Genomic DNA, 21,392 nt, shown 5'->3' on the forward strand with positions numbered 1-21,392 from the left:
CTAGCTTTGTTCCCCAAAGATGAAAGACCTACAGCCCAGTCTCCAGAACCTGGGGGAACCCAGGTCTATGGGACCTGCTTTTGTACTTACATCTCAATCTGGTGAATTTCATGTCCTGGGAATTCAAAACCCTTTAAATGAAGCCATGCCACAGGAGAAATAAGGACTTTAATGTTTGCTTTGAGCAAGAACAGGACAGTCAGCTTTTCCCAGTGTGTTTCCCAAACAGAACTCTCTCAAGCAGCCAGCAGTGATAGCCTCTTAGACCGTGGTGAGTGTCATCGATAGTCTCATCTGGGTGTTTGGGATTTTGTTCTCCTTGGTTTGGAGAAGACAACTATTTTGCCTTTACTTTTATTTATTTATGGGAGTAAAGTGTGAACTCAGAGCTTCACACTCAAAAAGCAGGTGAGCTACCAATTGAGCCACACCTCCAGTTCATTTTGTTCTGATTATTTTGGAGATGGCATCTTAAACTTTGCCAGAGCTGGACTTGAACCTTGGACCTCCCAATCTCAGCCTCCCAAGTAGCTAGGATTACCTAACACAGGGAAGAAGGGCACAAGAAACCATAGTGAGCAGTGTCAACAGAATGCTGCAGATTCCTTTGAATCAACAGAATCACACAGACCCTGCTGTGCCCTTCAGTTACTTATTTATTTATTTACTTTTTGGATGTCCCCAAATACCACTTGGGCCTGAGGCTCATAGTGCTGCTCAAGGCAGCAGAAACAAGAGGTCCTGGGCCTCATGGAGGTCCCAGTCCCCAAGGCAGAAAAAACAAGAGCCTAGCTTTGGAGGCAGACAAGCCTGTATGTGACTTGCCATGCTGCCTCTTTACCATGTATGCAGCTTGAGCAGGTTACTTGTCTCAGAGTCTCAGTTTCTTTGTCCTATCAACACCACCTCACAGTGTGACTGTAAGGAATAAACAAACAGAATAGGAGGTACCTGCACTAGCAGATACACACCTGCGTCCATAACCTTCCTGGAGAAAAAGAACCCAAATTGTTTGTGGGTTTATCTGTCAGCTTCAGTGGCAATGGTGAGAAGAAAGGGGATCCTTCTTGTGGAGTCTGAGCAGGTACCAGCTTCCAGGCCCCTCACCCAGTGTGAAAGACAAGGAGCAGGAGCAGGGCTGCATTGTGACTGCCCTGGGCCCTAGCCCTGTTGCCTTTGTGGGCCCCTTCTTCCATAAAAAAACAAAAATTATCTCTTAAAATTACACTGGTATAAAAATGGATCTCACACCAGCTGGATGCATTATTATACTTGCTCTGTTCTTCTGATCTTTAAATTAATATTAAACCAAGGGAGTGGCTCAAGTGGTAGAGTGCCTGCCCTGCATTCAAACTCCAGAACCACCCCCCCGCAAAAAAATTAAAATTAAAACATTTCGTAGGCTCAAGGCACCGTATCTACTGGAAGAATTAGCTTGGTGCAGGTGTGTGGCTGGATGCTCAGAATCCTCTTCCCTCCAGACCCGAGGCCCCAGGCCTCCTGTCCTCTAGGAGGCATCAGCACTGCCTGGTGTGGCCCCCTAAGCTTGGCCAGTGCCATTCCCTACCTGGAAGAGATTTCACTGCCTTCTGTTGGAATCTACCACCTAAGCAACTCTTGCATCCAAGAATTTGTCTGCTCCTACAGGACTCCTCCCAAATGCCACTGTCTTCCAGCAGTGAAATGTGGGGAGCTTTATAGAAATGTTTAAACAATCTCAGGAACATTATGCACAGAAGGTCTCCTCAGATGCTTGAAACATCTCTTGCAGATGTGGTCCTCAGCACGTATTCTGTCTGGTGGCACAGGTGGAAATTACTTGTCTTATCTCCCTTGAGCCCACTGTGCCTTGCTCATTTTTGCACCCTCCTCCCCACTGTATACCCAGCTCTGAGCTAGACACACAGTAGGAACTCTGTACAATGTTGCTGAATTGAATAAGAATGTAAGCAATAACTCACCCTCCTTGTCCCCATGCACTGTCAAGTTACTAATCATGAAACAATGTCCAGACACATTTCTGGCCACAGCTGTCTCAGGAGCTGGGTTCTATGGGGGAGGCCATGCAGTAAGAAGGCCCTTGCCACGGTGGCTCCCTTCCTTTGTCCTAGTGCTCTTCATGGCCAAGAAGGGATGGAGGAGAGGGGAAATCAGACAACAGCAACTATCTCCACATGGTCCATTCCCAGAGTTCAAAGTTACTGGGGAAAAAAATGAAATTGTGCATTATCCAGTCATTAAAACAGAAAACAAGGGCAGTGAATTCCAAACCGCCTTTCAGACTTGATGAAAAGAAAAACAAACTTGACCATTAGCACCAAACTGTGCTGACAACACACTTCCGGGTCTCTTTGTCCTCCGCAGCTCTCTAGAGCTTCTTAGCAATTCCTATTGATCCCTGTGTGGTTCTCATGCCGACCAGTTGTGCTTGAAGAATGGCCTCTGTCTGTGGAGCATGGACAGTGATCTGCCTGCCTCAGATCCAGCGAGCCAAGCAGAAGGGGAAGCTTGGGGTCCCACCTTCCAGAGAAGTGGCTGTGGCTTAGCCCCACCCACTGTGGGGCCACCATGACCCCTTTGCTGACCTCCCTGCCCACTCAGCTGCAGCAGACTCTCCTCAGCCAAGAAGAAACACACCAAGAGTGGCCAATCTCCTACTATTTTAGGACCTGGAACTAACCTGAGAAACCACATGCCAGATGCCCACATAGTGTGTTAGGGAACCTGGAGCCCAGAGAGGGAAACTTGCCTGAGTGGCACAGAAGACTGGTGCTGCAAAACAATCAGAAGCCTGGTTTCTTGGGGTGGGAGGAAATACTGACAGTGACATTCATGGGATTCTCTTTTATGATCACAGATGGTTTCTTCCCATGATCGCGCCCATTCTTGCTGAGCTCAACATCTATCTTTTAGACCCAAAGGGGCCACCATCTTGCTTGGTCTTCCCTCTAGGTCTTTGCATGTGTGTTTTGGTACTGTGACCTCTCTCTTACACTTTTAGTCTCAGAGTACAGGCTGTCTCCCCCAGGAAACCATCCTTTCATGAATGAGTTGAGGAGCCCTTGGTGTGAGCTTGACTGAAACTTCTAGTTCATGGTTCATGTCCACACTAGTCAGGGAAGTTCACAGGGTGTCTATCTTGCACATGGTGCTAGGCACTAGACAGTTATTGCCAGATAAAGGAATGGTCTCCTATAATCCAACAACAATCCTGGGAGAGGGTGTCACCATCCCCATCCTACAGGAGAGACAACTAAAGCTCAGCGAGGAAATGTGGTCCCTGCCCAGTGAGTTACTAGAGGAGCCAGGATTCACAGAACCCATGACCCCTGACTCTCCAATGACACCCCTGTTCTGGCACAGTCCCCAAACTGGAAAAGTCACACTTTATACCACTTAGCCTATTGTGTCACAGCTGGGGTGAACTGGGAAGCAGAGGGACCCACCCTACAGCACCAGGGAATGGTAGTGAAGGCTTTGTTGACAGCTCCTTCTGCTTATAAGAAGCATTGAGGCAGCTGTCAGGGAAGCCCCAAATCACTCCTAGGTAAAGGGAGGAAGAACAAGACCCCTGCAGACCAAGGCTCACCAGTAAGTACAGGGAAGGTCCAGGGAAGCTCCCTGGAGCTGGAGCTTTGAATGGGGTGGAGGGAGGGAGGCAGTATGCAGCAGGAGGCTAATGTTGGCATACCAACAATGGCAAGTGTTGGCAAGGACAGAGGAGCCACTAGAACTCCCAGATACAGCCTTGGAATTACCAGTTGGTTTGACCACTCTGGAAAACTGGCAAATTCCCAGTAAAGCTTAACATACTAAAACAGTATGACTCCACAACTCAAATCCTGGATATGTCTCCACATACTGATGACTATTTCCACCAAAAAAATATACAAAAGTACTCATCACTCTCAGACACTCCTGGGGGAATGGTAACTCATGGGGCCCTATGGAAAACAGTCTGGCAGTTCCTCAAAAGTTTACATGTAGAGTTATGATATGGTCCAGCATTTCCACTCCTAGGCATACACCCAAGAGAAATGAAGACCTATGTCCACACAAAAATTTATTCCTGAATGTTCAGAGCAGCATTAATAATAGCAAAAAAGAGAAAATAATGAAAATGACTGTCAACTGCTGAATGCATAAATAAAATGTGGCATCTATTCAATGGAATATTATTTGACAATAAAGAGGAATGAAGCACTGAAACATGCTACAATGTGGATGAACCATGAAGCATTATGTGCAACAAAGAAACTAGTTACAGAAGACTAGGAATTGTATGAAACCGTTTATATACAGTGCTCAGACTGGCAAATCTTCATAGACAGACAAAGATTCGTGTTGCCCAGTGCTGAGGAGTGGGAAGGGAGAATTGCGAGACCTGAGGAATAACTGCTAATGGGTACAGGGTTGCTCAAATTAATTGTGGTGATGGTTGCAAACCTTTGAGAATACACTAAAGAATCACTAAACTATAAACAAAAAGTACTTATGGCAGGTTACTCATAATTTCCAAACACTGGAAATGAAAATGTTCAGCAAAAGGAAGTATGACATTGTTTTTAAAATGGATATTACATTTGACAGAATTCTTTCAAAAACACACTTAGCAAAATACTTAACTTTCAAAGAACTTAACTTTCTTTAAGTTACTTTGTCTAAAAATGTATTACATTATTCAGGTTTGAGACTACTGTCTGCATGATTTACTAGACATTAAATATTACATATAGTGACTATAATCTTTCAGTGTTAGTAAACCACTCTCTATGGATCAAAAATGGTTTGCCTACTTTTAAATGATTACATTAAAATGGCTTTATAATATCCTGAATATATGACCTGCACAGCCTAGAATATTTATTAGCTGACCCTTTAAAACTCTAAGTGACTGCTGACTCTGGTGGCAAAATGCCTGTAATCCTAGCACTTGGAAGGGGAAGGGAAGAGGATCATGACTTCAAGGCCAGCCTGAGCAACATACACCAAGCCTGGTATCAAAAACATCCATTAACAGTAGAATAGATAGATAGCCCGAAAAAGAATCGACTATTGCTTATGATAGAATAATAAGTGAAAAATGAAAGCAAAGCATGAAAGAGTATGATATAAAGCCCGGGCAAATAGTTCAAGAGACCTCACCTCCAAAATAACCAGAGCAAAATGGACTAGAGGCATGGCTCAAGTGGTAGAGCACCTGCTTTGCAAATGGGAAGCCCTGAGTTCAAACCCTAGTACCACCCCCCAAAAAAATCTTAAAGCAGACAAAATGAACTATGGTGACAGAATCAGAATAGCAGCAACCTTGGGAAGTCTATTGACTAGGAAGAACGTGTGAGGGACAGACACAAGAGAAGCTTTTATTTGGAACCACACAGCAGGTCCACAGGTGCATCCATACATAAAGTTCACTGGGCTGAGGGCATTTTATTCAATGTATGTTGTAAGTTATACCTCAATTTTTAAAAGGTAATTAAAAAGGCAAAATAGGGCTGGCAGAGTGGCTCAAGTGGTAGAGTACCTGCCTAGCAACCATGAGAGGCCCTTAGTTCAAACCCCAATTCTACCAAAAAAAAAAAAAAAGGCAAAAAAAATAGAGGTTTATGACCAGGGTTCAAACCTGGCTGTGTGGCTTCACTCAGGTAAGTCCCTGCCCCTCTGCGCACCTGTTTCCCCACCCTTAGGCACTTGACCAGATGGCTGTAAAGAACCCGCTGGTGTTGCCAGACTGCAATTCTGTGAATTCACATACCTATGACTCACAGAGTTTGCTGTGAAATTTGGCAACTTCTTGCAGCTAGTGCGCCAGCGCTGTGAGAAGAGGGGGCTGGTTACTGTAGGCTCAGCCTTGTTTCCAAGGAAAGAAAGGTCTTTAGAAAGTGGGTGGAACACACTGCCACCAGGAGGGAATGTCAGTTTCAATACGAATCACCTTGTACATCACCAGCAACTCTCTCTGGGAACAGACACCCTGACTCACTGCTCTCCCCACAGCAGCAAGACTTGTTGCTAAAAGTTCAAATTCCAAGAGAACAGCAATAGCTGAAATTCTCTCTCCAAAAGAAAGAGAAAAGAAAGAGAGAGCAAGAAACCAGCCTAGTAACCAACCAAGAATCCCAGGCCCTGAGTGCAGACCCTTTGTTCTGATGCAGACGAGACCCAAAGGAGGATGGACTCCTGAGGCTGCTGGCGCCAGCACTGGGACACGAACCCAAGGCCCGTAGCCAGAGCTTTCTTTTTACAACTTGCTACTGTATCTTCTAGATAAATTAATTCTTCTCTGTGCTGGAGGGAAACCTTTTAAAGAAACAGAAAAGGGCCAAGATGCATCTTAATTAGAAACTGCCTGGAAGAAAGCTTTCTGGAGGAGAGCAGTGCAGAATTGTGCCACCAACAGCCCGGCCTGGGAGCAGGAAAACCCAGCAGGCCACTTTCCAGGGGACTGCTGGGCTCTGATAATCACTCAGGTGACCCAAGAGATGTTCTGAATATTAGAAGGTGGCCAAGGTATTGCGGATGTGTCACAGGGCTGGAGTATTCGAGTAGCAATTGCAGATCATGCCTGACCCCCAATGTGGGGTTAATATTTTCATCCAATACTTTCCCTTTGCCAAAGGCCCTCCTGCCAGTAACCAGTGCTTCTGAATCATTTCTTCTGCACTTTTACAATCTCTGACCTCTGGATGGAGCAGTCAGGACTCTAAAACATATGACTGCTGGTAAGGTTTGGTGGCTGCCCCAAAGTCTGACCAGTTCTATCCAAGGAATTGCAAAAGCACCACTTGCAAAGCTGAGGACAGCAATTTCTCAAACTCCATTCCTAGGTCAGGAATATGTGCCACAGCCTGCCAGAATCAGTGAACAATCCACTCTAACACTGATTTTCCAGGAACTATGGATGGCTTTTATTTCCAAAAAGAAAAACTCCCCCCAAAAATTCATAAAAGAGGATATGGCATTTTCACCAGCTAAGTAAAAATGCTCTTGTTATTCAATCAAAGAAGAAGAGAAAGGCACTGGAAGGGTGGTGCATACATGCACTGATGTTTGCTGAGGACTCCATTTTACAGAGCAGTAAAGTGAGCATCAGAAGAGTGTGACTTGTCCAATTTCACTCAGCTGGCAAATGCTGGGGATGGGAATTGAACCCAGAAGAATCTCTGAAGTCAAAACTGCTACCTCCCCAAAACAAACACAGAGTAGGCATCATGGAGATCCAGGGACATCTGGAGAGGCAAGTGGTTGCCTGGCTGGCAAGTCTGCTATTCCCAAGGGAAGAGCACAAGGGGAATAATTCACCCCCCATGAATTGACCTGGGAGGACTGATGTGTGTGTATGCGTGTGTGTAAGACAGTGTGAGGAGTCTGCAGAAGGCATTACTAAGTCACACACCCAAAAGCAATTGTAAAAATGACATCTCGGGGCCTGGATTTATTCCCTCTTCAACATCGTATCTGCTCTGTTTACAAGGCAAAGAGATTTTTCTCTCTGCCAAGGTCGAACATTCCTAGCCCGTGATCTGAAAATCATGCTGTGTTCACTTTGCCTCTTAACTCACCCAAGGCCATAAATCATCCCCTGGAATGGAGATTTTGCTGGCATTTCTATCGGGGATCCAAGAGCAGAGGCAGAATCCAATTTGGGGCTCTCACGGTCATCCTGGGGCCAGCTCAGAGCAGGGGAATTCTGCTTCTGGCCACACAAGCACCTTCATCCTTAGAGAAGATGTCCAGGAATCAGAGCTGCTGACCAAGCAGGACAGCTACTTTTACAGGGTCTGTTTGCTGATTTTAAGTGCACTTTGCGGCAGGAAGTCAAGGCAGCTGACAGGGATGAGACACAGCAGAGCCAAGCCTGAGATGAAGAGCATAAGGGAAATAGGACAGGCAGAGACTGCAACAGGCAACTCCCTCATTCTACATTTATCGGGAACCTACTGTGTGCCAAACACTGCTCCTTTCTTTGGACTATAATTACTCATTATTAATTAACAGCAGTTTGTATTTGATGAATGCGTGGGGCAGATACTAAACCAGATGTTTACCACAGATCAACTTTATTTAATCCTTGTAACTACCGGGTGAAGTCAGTTTATCCCCACTGTATGCACAGAGGAACTGAAGTGCAGAGAGGTTAAGAAGCTTACCTCAGGTCACATGACTAGTGAGTAGCAGAGCCAGGATTCAAACTCTGGCTAGTCTGGCTCTCAAATCCCTGTTCAGTTCGTGTCACTGATGACTAATGGCAAGATTTGCAAGTAGGAGTTTTTGGGTTATTATGCAGATTTCCTATGGTGGAAGACAAGGGAAATCTGAGTAACTGCCGACCCTGGACATTAAGTGCAGGAGTCAATGGAGGAGAAGGCACAACACCTACTCTGGAAGCCACTCTCTGTCCCTACTCCCTTTCTATAGCCACTGTATGTGGCCACCAGGGAAGGGGGTAGCATAGCAGTTTATGGCATGGGTTTTGGAGTCCAGTAGACCTGGAAGTCACTGTAAGTCCTGAAACTTGCCAAGTCTCAGTTCCCTCATCTGTGAAATGATGAGGCAATGGATCACCGAGACTTGACTTTACTGTGAGAAAATACAAGAGGATGCAGCTATGTGATGCATGTGCTGTTAGCCCCAAACCACATACCTTCTGAAAGACAATTTGCTCTGTAAAAGCTCTCAGAACATCTAGCTCCTGAATGGGGCTATGAATGGGGGCCTGTGTTTTGAGAATTTGACCAAGGACAATTTGGCTAATCACAGAATGGGTGATGCAAAGTGTAGGCTGGGACTCAGGCCACCAGAGTTCACATTCCAATTCTACAGGGTCACCTCCAGCAAGTCCCTTCCCCTCTTCGAGCCTCAGTTTCCCCAACTGAGGGGGTTGGACTCCTCATCAAAGGCCCCTCCAGTGGCAACATCCCAAGCCTCTCTACCCTATAACATTTCCCCACAGCCACAGGAAGACGAGTTCACATGGACTGTGCTCATCTGGAAAGATGAGTTAAGTACTTTCAGAGTTGGCTGGCTGATGTTTAGTGCATGAACATCACTTAATACTTGCCCTGGAACCATTACATAGATAAGAGGCTGATTTATTCCAAGCCCTTCCTCTGCTAAAAATTCCAGGAAGCTGCTTAGATGAAGTGAGGGGTACACTGCCTACTAGTGGGCTGCCCACCTGAGATTTCTGCCTTGGGCATTGGAGGGCTAGGGGTACACAGCATGAGGGATCAGGCAGGCCAGCCTCACACCCCTCATGTGGGTTCCTGGGTTGAGGAGACTGGGCATGCAGTGGTCAAAATAGGAACAGTGTATACTGTCTGAAGGGCCCTATCATTTTCATGGCAGTGGACACTTGCAGATGCCACCATGAATATCAGCACTTTGTGTGGATTAACTCACTACCTTCTCAAAACAATCCTGTGAAGGAGATACTATTATTATTTGTAGATAGGTTGGAAACTGAGGCCCAGCGAGGTTAAGAAACTTGCCCAAGCTCACACAGCTAGCAAGTGGAAGAGCAGCATGCAAATCCCGGCCCTCTGGCTCATCAGAGGATTCCCGGCTCCTCAGCCAGCTCATTTACTTCCCCTAAGTCCTCGCCACGGGCATTAACATCTGCTGCTTCACAGGTGAGGAGGCTGGGCTTCACAGGACTGAGCCACCTGCTTTATGGCATGATAGCTGCCATGTTCTGATGGTCCCCACTCCTCCATGCTGAAAGTCATCTCTGTAACAATAGCACTAAGAGCCTCCTGACTGTCCCAATGGGCCAACTCTCAAAGGAGGGGAAAAGGGAGGTCTCTGCCTTGGCCTGAGCCACAAGGCTAGGAGCAGGCTATGTCTTTTTTGGTAGAGGCCACTGGGGCCTTGGAGAGTTTTCTGACAGGGCCTGCTGAGCCGGATATGGGTAAAAGGAAGCTACTTAGACACTAAAATGCTGAGGACACAAAAACTGGCTGGAGAGATGACTCACCAAGAGATCTTATACTCAAATAATAGATTTGAGGAAGGGCAAGGGAAGACAGGAGGGGGATTCAATTTGGTGAAAGGCCACACAGGCTCAGCATCTGACAGCCCTTGCTGTGGCTCCTCTAAGTCTCTGCAAGAAGCACTGGCAAGAACTTATTACCTATCCCCATGCACACAGTCCCTCAAGCTCTGCAAGCCCAGGCATGAGGCTGCAGCAGCCCTGTTCAACTGTGCACGGTCTCCCTGTGTATCCAACTCAGCCAGGCAGGGTAGGATAAGCACTGCCTATTCCCCGATCATCTTGAAGTGCCCCGTGTCTGCAGGGTGCAGCCTATGCAAGTTCATGAATGATCGTGGTGGTAGGGTCTAGGAGGAATGTGACCTAGCAGCCCCAGAATGCAGAAGAAAAGTGGTGTGTGGCATGCTGCTTCACTCAGGCTACCTCCCCTGCTTCTATCCCCTGCTTCTATACCCAGCTAGAGCTTCTCCCAGGCCCTGAGAATGGAACCCTCATCTTCTAGGTGTGTCTCATAAGCGTCTGATTCCAAGACCTATTTGCCATAGCAATAGCTGCCTGCTACTAACAAAGTCTATGTGTCAGGCAGGCCTAGGCTGGGGATCTGATGTTATCATTAGTTCCACTTTAAAGAAAAAGTGAGTCTCAACAGAGAGAACTGACACGCCCAGTAAGGTCAGAAAACAGTAAAGTCTGAATTTGAACCCAGATCTGTCTGGCTCCAGAAACAGAATTTCAAGGCAATGAGGACCCTTCATATCACTGTCTGTGATTACCTCTACTTGTCCCTCTCTGAGAGCCCTGTATAGACCCCAGAGAGCACCAGGGTGCCAGTGACCATCTTGGCAGGTTGGTGGAGATTTCACTGTGTGATTTGCCTTACCAGCCAGCCTCCAGGCACAGCACCCAACAAGCATGTGGCAAGTAAAAGTAAGTAGATCCTAAGCAGTCTCCTTTCTCCCAGGCCAGCCACCCATAATGGCTCATCTGCTAGCTACAGAGGCAGGCTCCCTGATCACTGGCCAGGAGGGTTATAAGTCCTGGGCGGTCAATACCCAGGCCTCACCAAGGCCATTGCTGGGGCTCAGACAACCCAGAGTGCTTCAGAGCTAACTATGGACTCTCTGGAGCAATTGCTAACCTCATTTACTATGGAAGAAATAATAAATCATATAGATTTTGTGGTCCTTTGCATGTCTATACACACTCTCATCTATCCTCATAGCAGCCCCAGCATGAAGGATGAATGACTAGGGGCCCAGAGAGGTTAAGTGACTTGAATTTGGCCCCACAGCTCAGGAGAGAATGAGGATTTGCACTCAAGTTTTCCAATTCAAATCCAGGTTCTTTCTACCACTCCAGGCAGTCCACACTCCATAAGGCCTAATAATCAGAAAGGAGCTGTTTGAGATTTAAATCCTGGGCCCTAAGGAAGTTTACAGAAGAGTTTCCTGTGATGGTCTGAGATAGCTGAGCCTATGCTGAGCAGTTTCAGAAATGGACAGCCTCCTTGCCTCTCCCGCCCCCCACCACCTGTTTCCTGAATATTTGCAAACTGTTTTGAAGGAAGGAGAGGGGATGCTTTCTTGATCACATTTGTTTGTTCTAGTGGCCAAATATCCAACTTCAATGAAATCCACGCCAGCCATCCTTCCCTGGGGCTGATGGGGAAGGTATATGCAGGTCTCTGTCCCAGGCAGGTATTTGAGGCTGAAGAAATGTCCCGCCTCCTCCATCTGACTTAACATTCCTTTCCAGGAGTCTATCTTCAGGCAAAATTTTATACACAAAGTCATAACTCCTGCATCATTTTTTTAAAAAACAGTTAAAAGTGAAAGACCAGGCCAGGTGGTGCACAGCTGTAATCACAGCTACGTGGGAGTTGAAGGTGGGAGGATCATAGTCCAAAACTGTCCGGGGGCTGGGGAGGGAGTGAGACGATCTGAAAAATAAGCCTTAACAAAAGAGTTGGAGGCACAGCTCCAATGGCAGAGCCTAACAAGCACAGGCTCTGAGTTCAAACTCTAGTACTATTAAAAAAAAAACCTGGAAACAACCTTTGTCCAACATTTGCAGAATGGTTAAATGAATCATGGCATCACATCCACACAATCACCAAAACCATTAAAAAACTCTCTATGAGCTGGGCATGGTGGCACTCATCTCAGCTGGTTGGGAGCTGGTAAGAGGATTGCTTGAGTCCAGGAGTTCAAGACCAGCCTGGGCAACATAGTAAGACCCATTCTCAAAACTTGTGTTGTTGTTGTTTAAATAAACATTTTTATGAAAATATTTAAGTGACTTAGGGAAATACTTATAACTTAATCCAAAAAGAGGAAGGAAGAGACAGATAATTGTGAACAAAGGTGGGGGGACCCATGGAAGGACAGATTAGAAGGAAATGAGCTAAGACATCGATAGTGGCTACATTTACCGGGTAGAACAAGTTTGTTTTTTTGTTTTGCCTGTTTTACATTTGTTTGACACTTTCCCTTTTCCCCTACATATCTAGGATAATCAGAAAAATAAATACATAAAGCTACCCAAACTCATATCCCATGCCCCTGCCAAATGGTGTCAATCAACCAGGCACACAGGAAGGACTCTGCGCTGCTAGAAGGAGGGTCTTCACGCTTTTCCATAACTCAATACCTGTGACAGGCTCTCCACATACACAGGCCACAACTTATAAATCTGCCCCTAAGGATTTTCTGGGGATTTATTTCATCTCAGACTTGGTTCTTTGGTTCTGGACTCCAGGAACCAGGATTCCCCAGGGGTGAGGAACAGACAGGAGGTTGGTTTCCCTCCTCCAGCCCTGCTCAGCAGCCACCTCTCAGGGAAGGAGGCTGTCCTTGGGTGGGTGTCACATTTGAAATTGAGGTTGGGGCAAGGACAAGCCCTTGCACTCTCTCGAAGACTCAGAGAGGAGCTCTCTGAGCTCTGGGTTCTGGGAATGCTGTGGCCAGGAGGGACAAAGCCAGCAGCCAGTGAGGCAGCAGCAACATACAGTTGTTCTGTCCTCTGTCAGCCAGCATGAGAGACACACCCCAACACCACTAAAGGCTGCCTGGGTATCCAACCCCACTGGACCTGTGTTCGGTCTCTCTCTGAAGACCATATGATCTCACAGCCTTGCTTTCCTGGAGGAGCAGTGTCCATCCCTCACCATTCCTACTCACCTTTCTAAGTTTCTTTGCTTTAAATCATAAACGCTAACTACACACCATGCAATCTGTAAGGATGCAGAGGAGTACTTGGGTCTAGGAAGTCTAGGAAGCCAGAAAAGCCCAGAGGAACAGATGAGGAAAACCCCAGGTCTTAGTTCAAGGCAAAAATAACCCCAAAATGAAATTCTAGTTGGCCATCAGGGGGATGGTGATGAGTTAAAAGCCATCAACTCACCAAACATGTTGCCCTCGTAGCCATCCTTCGTGAGCGGACGGAGCTCATTCTCACCCATCGCGTAGAGCTTGTAGTTCTGCCAGGAGAAGCGCATCATCTGCAGGAAAGAGCAGAGGATGGGGACTCATGAGATGACGCCAACTGTGTGCTCTGGCACCTGCTGCACATTCTGCATGTTAAAAAAAAACTCCTCTACCAAGTCCTCCAAACTGGGGAAGGCAACTTGCTCTAACCTTAGTTTTATTCACACAGAACTGTGAGAAAAGTTATGGTCCTCCATGCATCCAGTCTACCCAGAGATTTCTTAGAGAAAATACACAAAGCATTAACTAAATTCTAGCCATGCTTCTTTCAGTGTCAAGTGAAAACCACCTCTTCCCTGTTTTGCTCTGGCCTAATCTTCTTAAAGAAAGGAAACTAACTCACTGAGCGAGCACCTGTTGTACTCCAATAAAATGACCCTCTGAGCAAGTATTATAAACTCTGTTCAATACGTAAGGAGCCACCTAAGCTGAGTCAGTGAGTCAGTGAGAGGGTCAGGAATTGAACCCACATCCTCTGGCTCCAAAGCCTTAGGTCTATCCTCTAAAATCACTGTGAGAGGGCTGGGATGTAGCTCGGTGGTACAGCGCTTACCTAGCATGTGTGAGGCCTTGGGTTCGATCCCAGCACCAAAAAAGAGAAGGCAAAAAAATAAAATAAAATAAAATCACTGTGAGAGTCTCTGAACTACAGAGACTAGCACCCCAGAGATTAGCACCTACAGAGTGACCTAGAACCCAGCTGGTCACTAACATGTGTTGTTTTCCTGGCTCTTTTGAGGACAGACATGCCACCTGTCTTGCCTCAGTTTCCCACAGAGCACCAACACAGAGCATAGCACACACACACATCAATGAGTAGCCAGGAACTTTGTCATCCCAGGTGTGTATGAGTTCTCACTATGTAAAGGCAGCTCTGTGACCCTGCAGCAGCATTGGTCCTTTCCCCCAGAGCTGCATTTAGCACAGGAGGCTGAAGGATAGGCAGGGTGACAGGTGCCCCCATTACCTCCCTCACTTGTTTTACAGTGTGCCCCTTTCACCTTTGTATGGCAAGCTGCAGGAGGGCAGCACTGGGGTGAGAGTGGGGCAGGGGAGGGAGCCACATATGCAGTGGAGGCACAGCTGAGGGACAGGTGGCTGGGGAAGCAGCCTAGTGCAGGAAAAGAACTCAGGCTTCAAGATTAGTGGGGCATGAGTTGCAATCCCACTGCTGCTGTCCTCCTGCTACTTTGACATGAAACTAAGCACCTGAGTCTCAGCTGCTTTGCCTGAGGTCTGCATCAACATGGCTGAGAAGGTCTGCTTTGCCACAAGCCTGGAAGGTTTCAAGGAAAGAACCAAGCAGAAATGCCACTTCCAACATCCAGTGATTGACAAACCCTAGCTCCCCTCCCTTCTTGACCATCAAAGTACCCATCCAGATCTCCAGATCTTTGAGCCTCCCCCATTTCCCCCTGCCCCCCTTTTAGCCATCAGCTAAACCATCAGCTTGCATCAGAATCACTGGGGGCTGTGAAGCAGATTGTGAGGTTCTGATTCTCCATGTCTGAATTTGCCTTTGAAACAAGTTCCCATAAGATACAGCTGGTCCATGGGCCACACCTGAGAACCATCGATCTACTTATTTACAAAATTGGGGGTGGGGCAGTACTGGGATTTGAACCCAGGGCCTTGCATTTGTCAGGCAGGCCCTATATCTCTTGAGCCACTGTCAACCCTTTTTGTTTTAGTTATTTTTCAGATATGGTCTTGTGTTGTTTATTTTACCCAAATCAACCCTGGGCTGAAATCCTCCAACTTATGCCTCCTGCATAGCTGGGATTACAGATGTGTACCACCATGCCCAGCTTGTTGGTTGAATTGGGGTTCCACTAACTTTTTGCCCAGCCTGGTCAGGAATGGTGATCTTCCCAATCTTTGCCTCCTGAATAGCTAGGATACGAGCCACTGCACCTGGCATACCACTGATCTATTATAGAGGGCAAGTATCCCTAATCTCAAATGCTTGGCACCAGAAGTGTTTTGGACTTCAGATTTGTTTGGGATTTTAGAATATTTGCATATACATAATAAAACATCTTGGAGAAGGACCAGGTCTAAATACAAAATACATTTGTTTCACATAAATAGCCTATTTTATATACAAAGCCTGTAGGTAATTTTATACAATATTTTTAGCATGCCTACATTTTAACTCCTACCTGCCACACAAGGCCAGGTATGGGATTTTTCCATTTGTGGAGTCATGTTGTTACACAGAAAGTTTCTGACTTTGGAGCATTTGGATATTAGATTAGGGACACTTAATCTGTACTTTCTTGTTTCTACCTCTCATCCCACTTCCAGACACTGTACTGCCTCATATCTCCTGGTCTTTGTTATCTTCCTGCTCTAAGTGTCCCTCCTTCTAGGACATGGCTACCTGCATTCCCCAGCTTGGCTGCTCCTGGTGCCCAGGCTTAGAAGCCATCTCTTTCAAGCACTTCTAGAGAGAAATACAGTCACACTTGCTGCAGTGACCAAAATGTGCAGGAAGGCAGACCTAGAAGTGCAGCCTGGACTCCCTGAAAGAACAGAACACTCTACAACATCTTCCCATGTTACAGCTGATGAAACTGAGGCTCTAAGATGGAAAGTGGTTAGGGCGGCAGCGCCAGCTGGGCTGGAGTCCAGCCCCTTTCTCTCCCAGGGCAGCAGATTCTATCTCACACTTGGCTGACATGGGGCTTCCTGGTGACACACATGCAAGTGTCATGGTAATGCATGTCAGGGGCTTGGTTCCATTTCTCTGTTATTTTCTACTTATCTTCAACTGGCAATAACAAAAAATAATTGCTGGGTATGTGTGCATGAGGGAGACTGCCTCCTCCCCAGGCTCTCATCTGGGGGATCCTTCTGAAGTCAGTGTGGGGACGGAGGACAAGTGGATGGGATGGGGAAGCAGACTAAAGGAACATGAGCAACAGCAGTAAAAGGAGCAGAGGTGGAGGTGCACCCTCACTTAGAGAGAAGTGGGTGTTTGGGAATAATTATGGGAATCAAAGGTGTCTACAGGGTCTCAAGGAGCTGTCCCCACACAGTGTGGAGATGTTTGGAATGTACCTGTCCTCACAGTCACCCACGCTGGCAGAGGGGGACAGAGGCAGCTGAAGGCACAAACAATTCCTGTGTCACCTGGGAGCTGCCTCTATGTGCCACCCCACTTAGGTCACAGGTGCTCAGTCCAGGTACTAGATAAATAGGGCACAGGGGAGACCCCCTGCCAGATAGTACTTTTCTGTCTTCTGAACCCCAGTGAGCACCAACCAGGTGTCCTGTCCTGGGCTCCAGCTGCAGTCTGGACAGCAGCTGTGGTGGGAATGCTCTCCTGGTCTCTCCCCTCTCCTTCATGCCACCTGCTGGTCATCTTCCTCCAGGTTCCAGCTAAGAGGCACATTTGCAGGGAGCCCTCCTTCCCAGCCATACCTAAGCCGGGCCCCTAACTCAGATCCCTCCCATATTCCTGATGCAAAGCTCCACAGCACCTGAGGTCAAGTTTTTATAGCTGCAGCTACCTTCTTAGTCCCCCATCCCCTATTTGCAGCTGCACATCTACCATCCATCCAGGCACTGGCACACAGAAGGTCTTATTAAGCATTTGCTGAATGAATGCAAGAACACAAGAAAACTGGTCCTGGAGTATAACCCATGGCTAGGAGACTCCATGTAGACCATGCACAGCCAGGTAAGACTGGAACAGGCAAACAGTCAGAGAGCAGAGGTGTGCAGAGGGACAAGCACATGTCTCAAGGACAGCTTGGTAAGCTGCCAAGGGTTCTGATGTGCAGGAAGGTTGGACAGGTAGGGCTGGGAGGAAGGTCCATAGAAAGGTTGCTCTGTCCACTCTGGAGCTGGTGACATGTGCTATAGGTGATACCTGCATTTTATAGATGGACAGTCCCTGACTTCACACTTAGGCAGTTCTAAGGCCACAGAGGTCATCCAGGCTACCTCCTGCCCCATGGTAGTTCCTTGATGGAAGATCACTGCCTCTTTGAATACCTCCCTGATGGGGTGCTCACCACCTTACTAGGCAGCACAATTAATTGCAGAGTTTCACAAAGTTCTTTCTTAATAGATCTGAGTGTTTTTCCTAGGGAAGCTGGCTCATCCTGCTTCCTCAGCACACAGCTTCACTACCAGGAGCAACGCTCATGGCGCTGAGGCTGCCTGCCTGCTGGTTGACCAACCCTGCTCCTTCAATAGCTCTCCTTGTACAAAGCTCTGAAATCCCCCTGCCCCAGCCACCAGACCTGCTCATGGTACCCTTTGACAGTATAGACCTAAACCACATAAGGTTCTTTCTGGGTATCACAAGACATTGCCATCCATCTGTTGTACTGGCTATTCCTTTGGTAAGAAGCAGAAACCAAAGTGCAAACTTGCCCTGGTTACATCTGGACCAGCTGACTACCCCCATGCCGTCAGGATCTTACCATTCAGCACATGTGCATCTAACTGCTATGGCTAACAGGCACTTGATGGGATGCCATCTGTGTCTCTCCACAGGTTTGGGACAGAAGCATAAGTGAGCCGGCTGAGGATGGAGGTGGGAACAACAGCAATGACTGGCTCCTGGATCCAGCACTACTCACCAGCATCTGTCTGCAAGCAAGGAATCCAGCAAGTGACAGGTACAATCCTCATTTTTCCACTTTTGTACATGAAGATATTATGAAAGACAGGGTTGAAATACAAAAACACTCTGCCCTGGTACAGCTAGTTCAGGAAAAATAAATCGCCTTTTTTTTTTTTAAAGGAAAATAAGGGGTTAGACAGGCTTGATCGTTCTTAAAGAGAACTCATTTTGGCTTCTACATATCATCATTTTTTGTTCTCAATGCTTATAAAACATTAACTTAAAAACCTATTAGTCCCATTAAGATGGCTATACTCAGAAAGAAGGACAATAAAAAGTCCTTGGCCTAGATGTAGGGAAGTCAGTGCCTGGTGGGAATGGAAATGGTGTGGTCAGTTTGGCAAAAAAAAAGAAAGAAAAAGTTAAATGTGGAGTTACTATATGACCTGGCAACTCCAATCCTAGGTATGTTCCCATACAGAAAAGAGTTAACATAGCAGGTCTGCCACTTCTGCCCTCCAGAAAGACCTGCTTACAAGGTTGGGCCTGCTGGGTCTGGGAAGATGGATTTCCTGAGTGTTCCTGTTACTGTTGAACTGATAAAGGTAGCTCACCGTACCTAGATTGTTTGTACCAACACAGGGCTTATGCCGAACTTTGCCTTCCTCCCAGAAACTGGGGTTTCAGTACACATTAAGCAGAAAGTGCCTGCATGACCAGCCCCCAGTGAAAACCTTGGAGTTTCAAAGAGCTTGCCTGGTAGACAATGCCTTATGTGCTGTCACAATCCAATGCTGCACAAATTAGGTGCATCCTCTGTGACTTTACTGGGAGGGGACTCCTGGAACTTGCACTTGGTTTCCTCTGGACTTCTGTCCATGCATTTTCCCCTTAGCTAATTTTTCTGTGTGTTCTTCACTGGAATAAATTACAGCTGTGGGTAGGACTATGTGCTGAGTCCTGCAGGACATAGTGAATCACTAAATATAGCGTGGTCTCGGGGACCCACAACACATACCAAAATAAAAACATATGTCCACACAAAAACATGAATGCAAATGTTCACAGAAGCACTATTTCTAATAGCCCAAATAGGAAACAATTCAAATGTTCATTGATGAATGAATCAACAAAATGTGGTATAAGCGATACAATGGAATATTATTTAGCATAAAAAGGAATGAAGTACTGACACATGCTACAACGTGGATGAAATTTCAAACACTATGCTAAATGCATAAAGCCAGTCACAAAAAAGTTACCTAGTTATAATTCCAATTATACTCAATGTCCAGAATAAGCAAATCCATACTAACAGAAAGTGGAATAGTGGTTGCCAGGGGCTGCCAGAGGGGAATGGGGAGTGACTGATAATGGGTCTGAGGTCTTGTAGGGGGTAAAAATGCTCTGAAGTTGATTGTGATGATTGTATGACTGAATATGCTGGAAACTACTGAATGCTGAAGTACTAAATTACTCTGGAATGTGAATTACATCTCAAAAAAGGTATTATTTATATACTTAAAAACTATTATCTATTTGGAAACAAATAGATATACACCATCTGATGACACACAGAAGGAAACAACACTGCAGAAATATTTCTACTCAAAATGTCTGACTGAACTGAACCATAAGGAAACATCAGACCAGTCCAAATGAAGGGACATCAACAGCCTTCACTCTTCAAAAACAAGGTCATGAAAGAGAACAAGAGACTGAGACACTCCTAGACGGAAGGAGACTGAAGAGGTAAGAACGACATGCAATACGTGATCTTGGATGGGTCCTGGGGCAGAAATAACATCCACAATTACATTATTGTCACTGCAAAGGACAGTACTAAGACAACTGACAAAATGTGTGTGGGGTACAGAGACCAGACAGTAGCACCGGATCAGTGTCCATTTTCTGGTTATAATGGTTTCACTGTCGTCAGGCAGAAAAGTGTCACTTCTTGGGAATACACAGTGATGTATTTAGAGTTGTGGGATGTTATGTCTGCTACATACTCTCAAATGATCTGGGAAACAACAATGTGTGTGCACTAAAGTGTGTGCATGTGTGCATGTGTGTAGATGAGTATCTACATATGTGTACATGTATGTATACATATATACGTCTGTATATAGATAGATAGATATAGATTTCGCTCTCCGTATATGCATATATATAAAATGTTAGCAGCTGTGGAATCCAGGGAAGGTAAGTAGGTGATCATTAGAATTTTACAACTTTTCTACGAGGCTGGGAATATTTTTTTTAATAAGCCCATTAGGGAATTTTATACAAAGTCAATGACATTTTCACTCAAATTTCTACATTACAGAATTTTATTTTCCTCCATTTTTTATAAATTATGGCAGAATGTGCTCATTGCCAGTCACCCTGCAGTTCCTCTCACTCTAGTTCCTCAAATGCCGGGTTGCCTCCTCACTTCTGCTTCCCCAAGCCTGTTCCCCAGCAAATAAATTGGCAACCAGCAATTGTGGCTTCTTCTTTTATAATTATATCATCATGTTCAAATGAAGTGCCCATCTTTAGTCTGTTTTTGCTCAAAAAAACCCCAAATTAAAGCTAGCCATGCACTGGTGGCTCACACCTGTAATCACAGAGGCAGAGATCAGGAGGATCGAGGTTTGAAGCCACCCTGGGCAAACAGTTTTTGAAACCCTATCTCAAAAAAATTCTTCACAAAAAATGGCTGGTGGTGTGGCTCAAGGTGAAGGCGCTGAGTTCAAACCCCACTACTGCAAAAAAAAAAAAAAAAAGCCCCCTTTGTGGTTCTGAACATTTTCTACATTTTCTAGAAGTCTCAGCTCAATTTGGACTTCATGCCCTGTCTCCTGCTTCTGGGTCACTCCTTTCTCTTGGGCTCAATTCTGAGCCCTTTTCCTTTTCTCTTCTGTATGTATCTTTCTCTATGGTTCAGAACGCTTGGCGTCCTAAATGTTCATGTGCTGGAGGCTTGAGCCCCGACGTGAAGGTACTGAGAGGAGGTGGAACCTCTAACAACAAGTGAGGCCCAGTGGGAGGGGACTGGGTCACTGGGGACACCACCTTTGGAAGGGATTAATGCATGTCCTGTCAGAGTGGGTTAGTTCCTGTAAAACTGCAGACAAAGTGGGTTATTATAAAGCTGGCTCAGCTTTCTTGGCTCACTTTCTTGCTTCCTCTCTCACTATGTGACCTCTCTTCAGCACATAGTTGCTTCCTCTTTCTATTTCTCCACCAGGATGTGACCCAGCACAAGACCCTCACCAGAAGTGAATGCTGGCACCATGCTTTGTACCTCCAGAACTATAAGCCAAGTAAATCTCTTTTCTTTATACAGTAC

At 46.2% G+C, this 21,392-nt stretch overlaps 1 protein-coding gene across 4 annotated transcripts in view; it reads right to left on the reverse strand.

The window, feature by feature from the left end:
- The window catches only part of Man1c1 (mannosidase alpha class 1C member 1), a 133,050-nt gene that overhangs the window by 66,014 nt on the left and 45,644 nt on the right, over window positions 1-21,392 (reverse strand). For all 4 annotated transcript variants that reach the window (XM_074080954.1, XM_074080955.1, XM_074080956.1 and 1 more), the window contains exon 2: window positions 13,394-13,490. In XM_074080954.1, coding sequence (XP_073937055.1) covers window positions 13,394-13,490 — 97 coding nt within the window. The remainder of the gene's footprint in view (window positions 1-13,393; window positions 13,491-21,392) is intronic.

The sequence above is a fragment of the Castor canadensis genome, chromosome 7 (genome assembly GCF_047511655.1).
Source record: "Castor canadensis chromosome 7, mCasCan1.hap1v2, whole genome shotgun sequence".
Taxonomy (NCBI): Eukaryota; Metazoa; Chordata; class Mammalia; order Rodentia; family Castoridae; genus Castor; species Castor canadensis.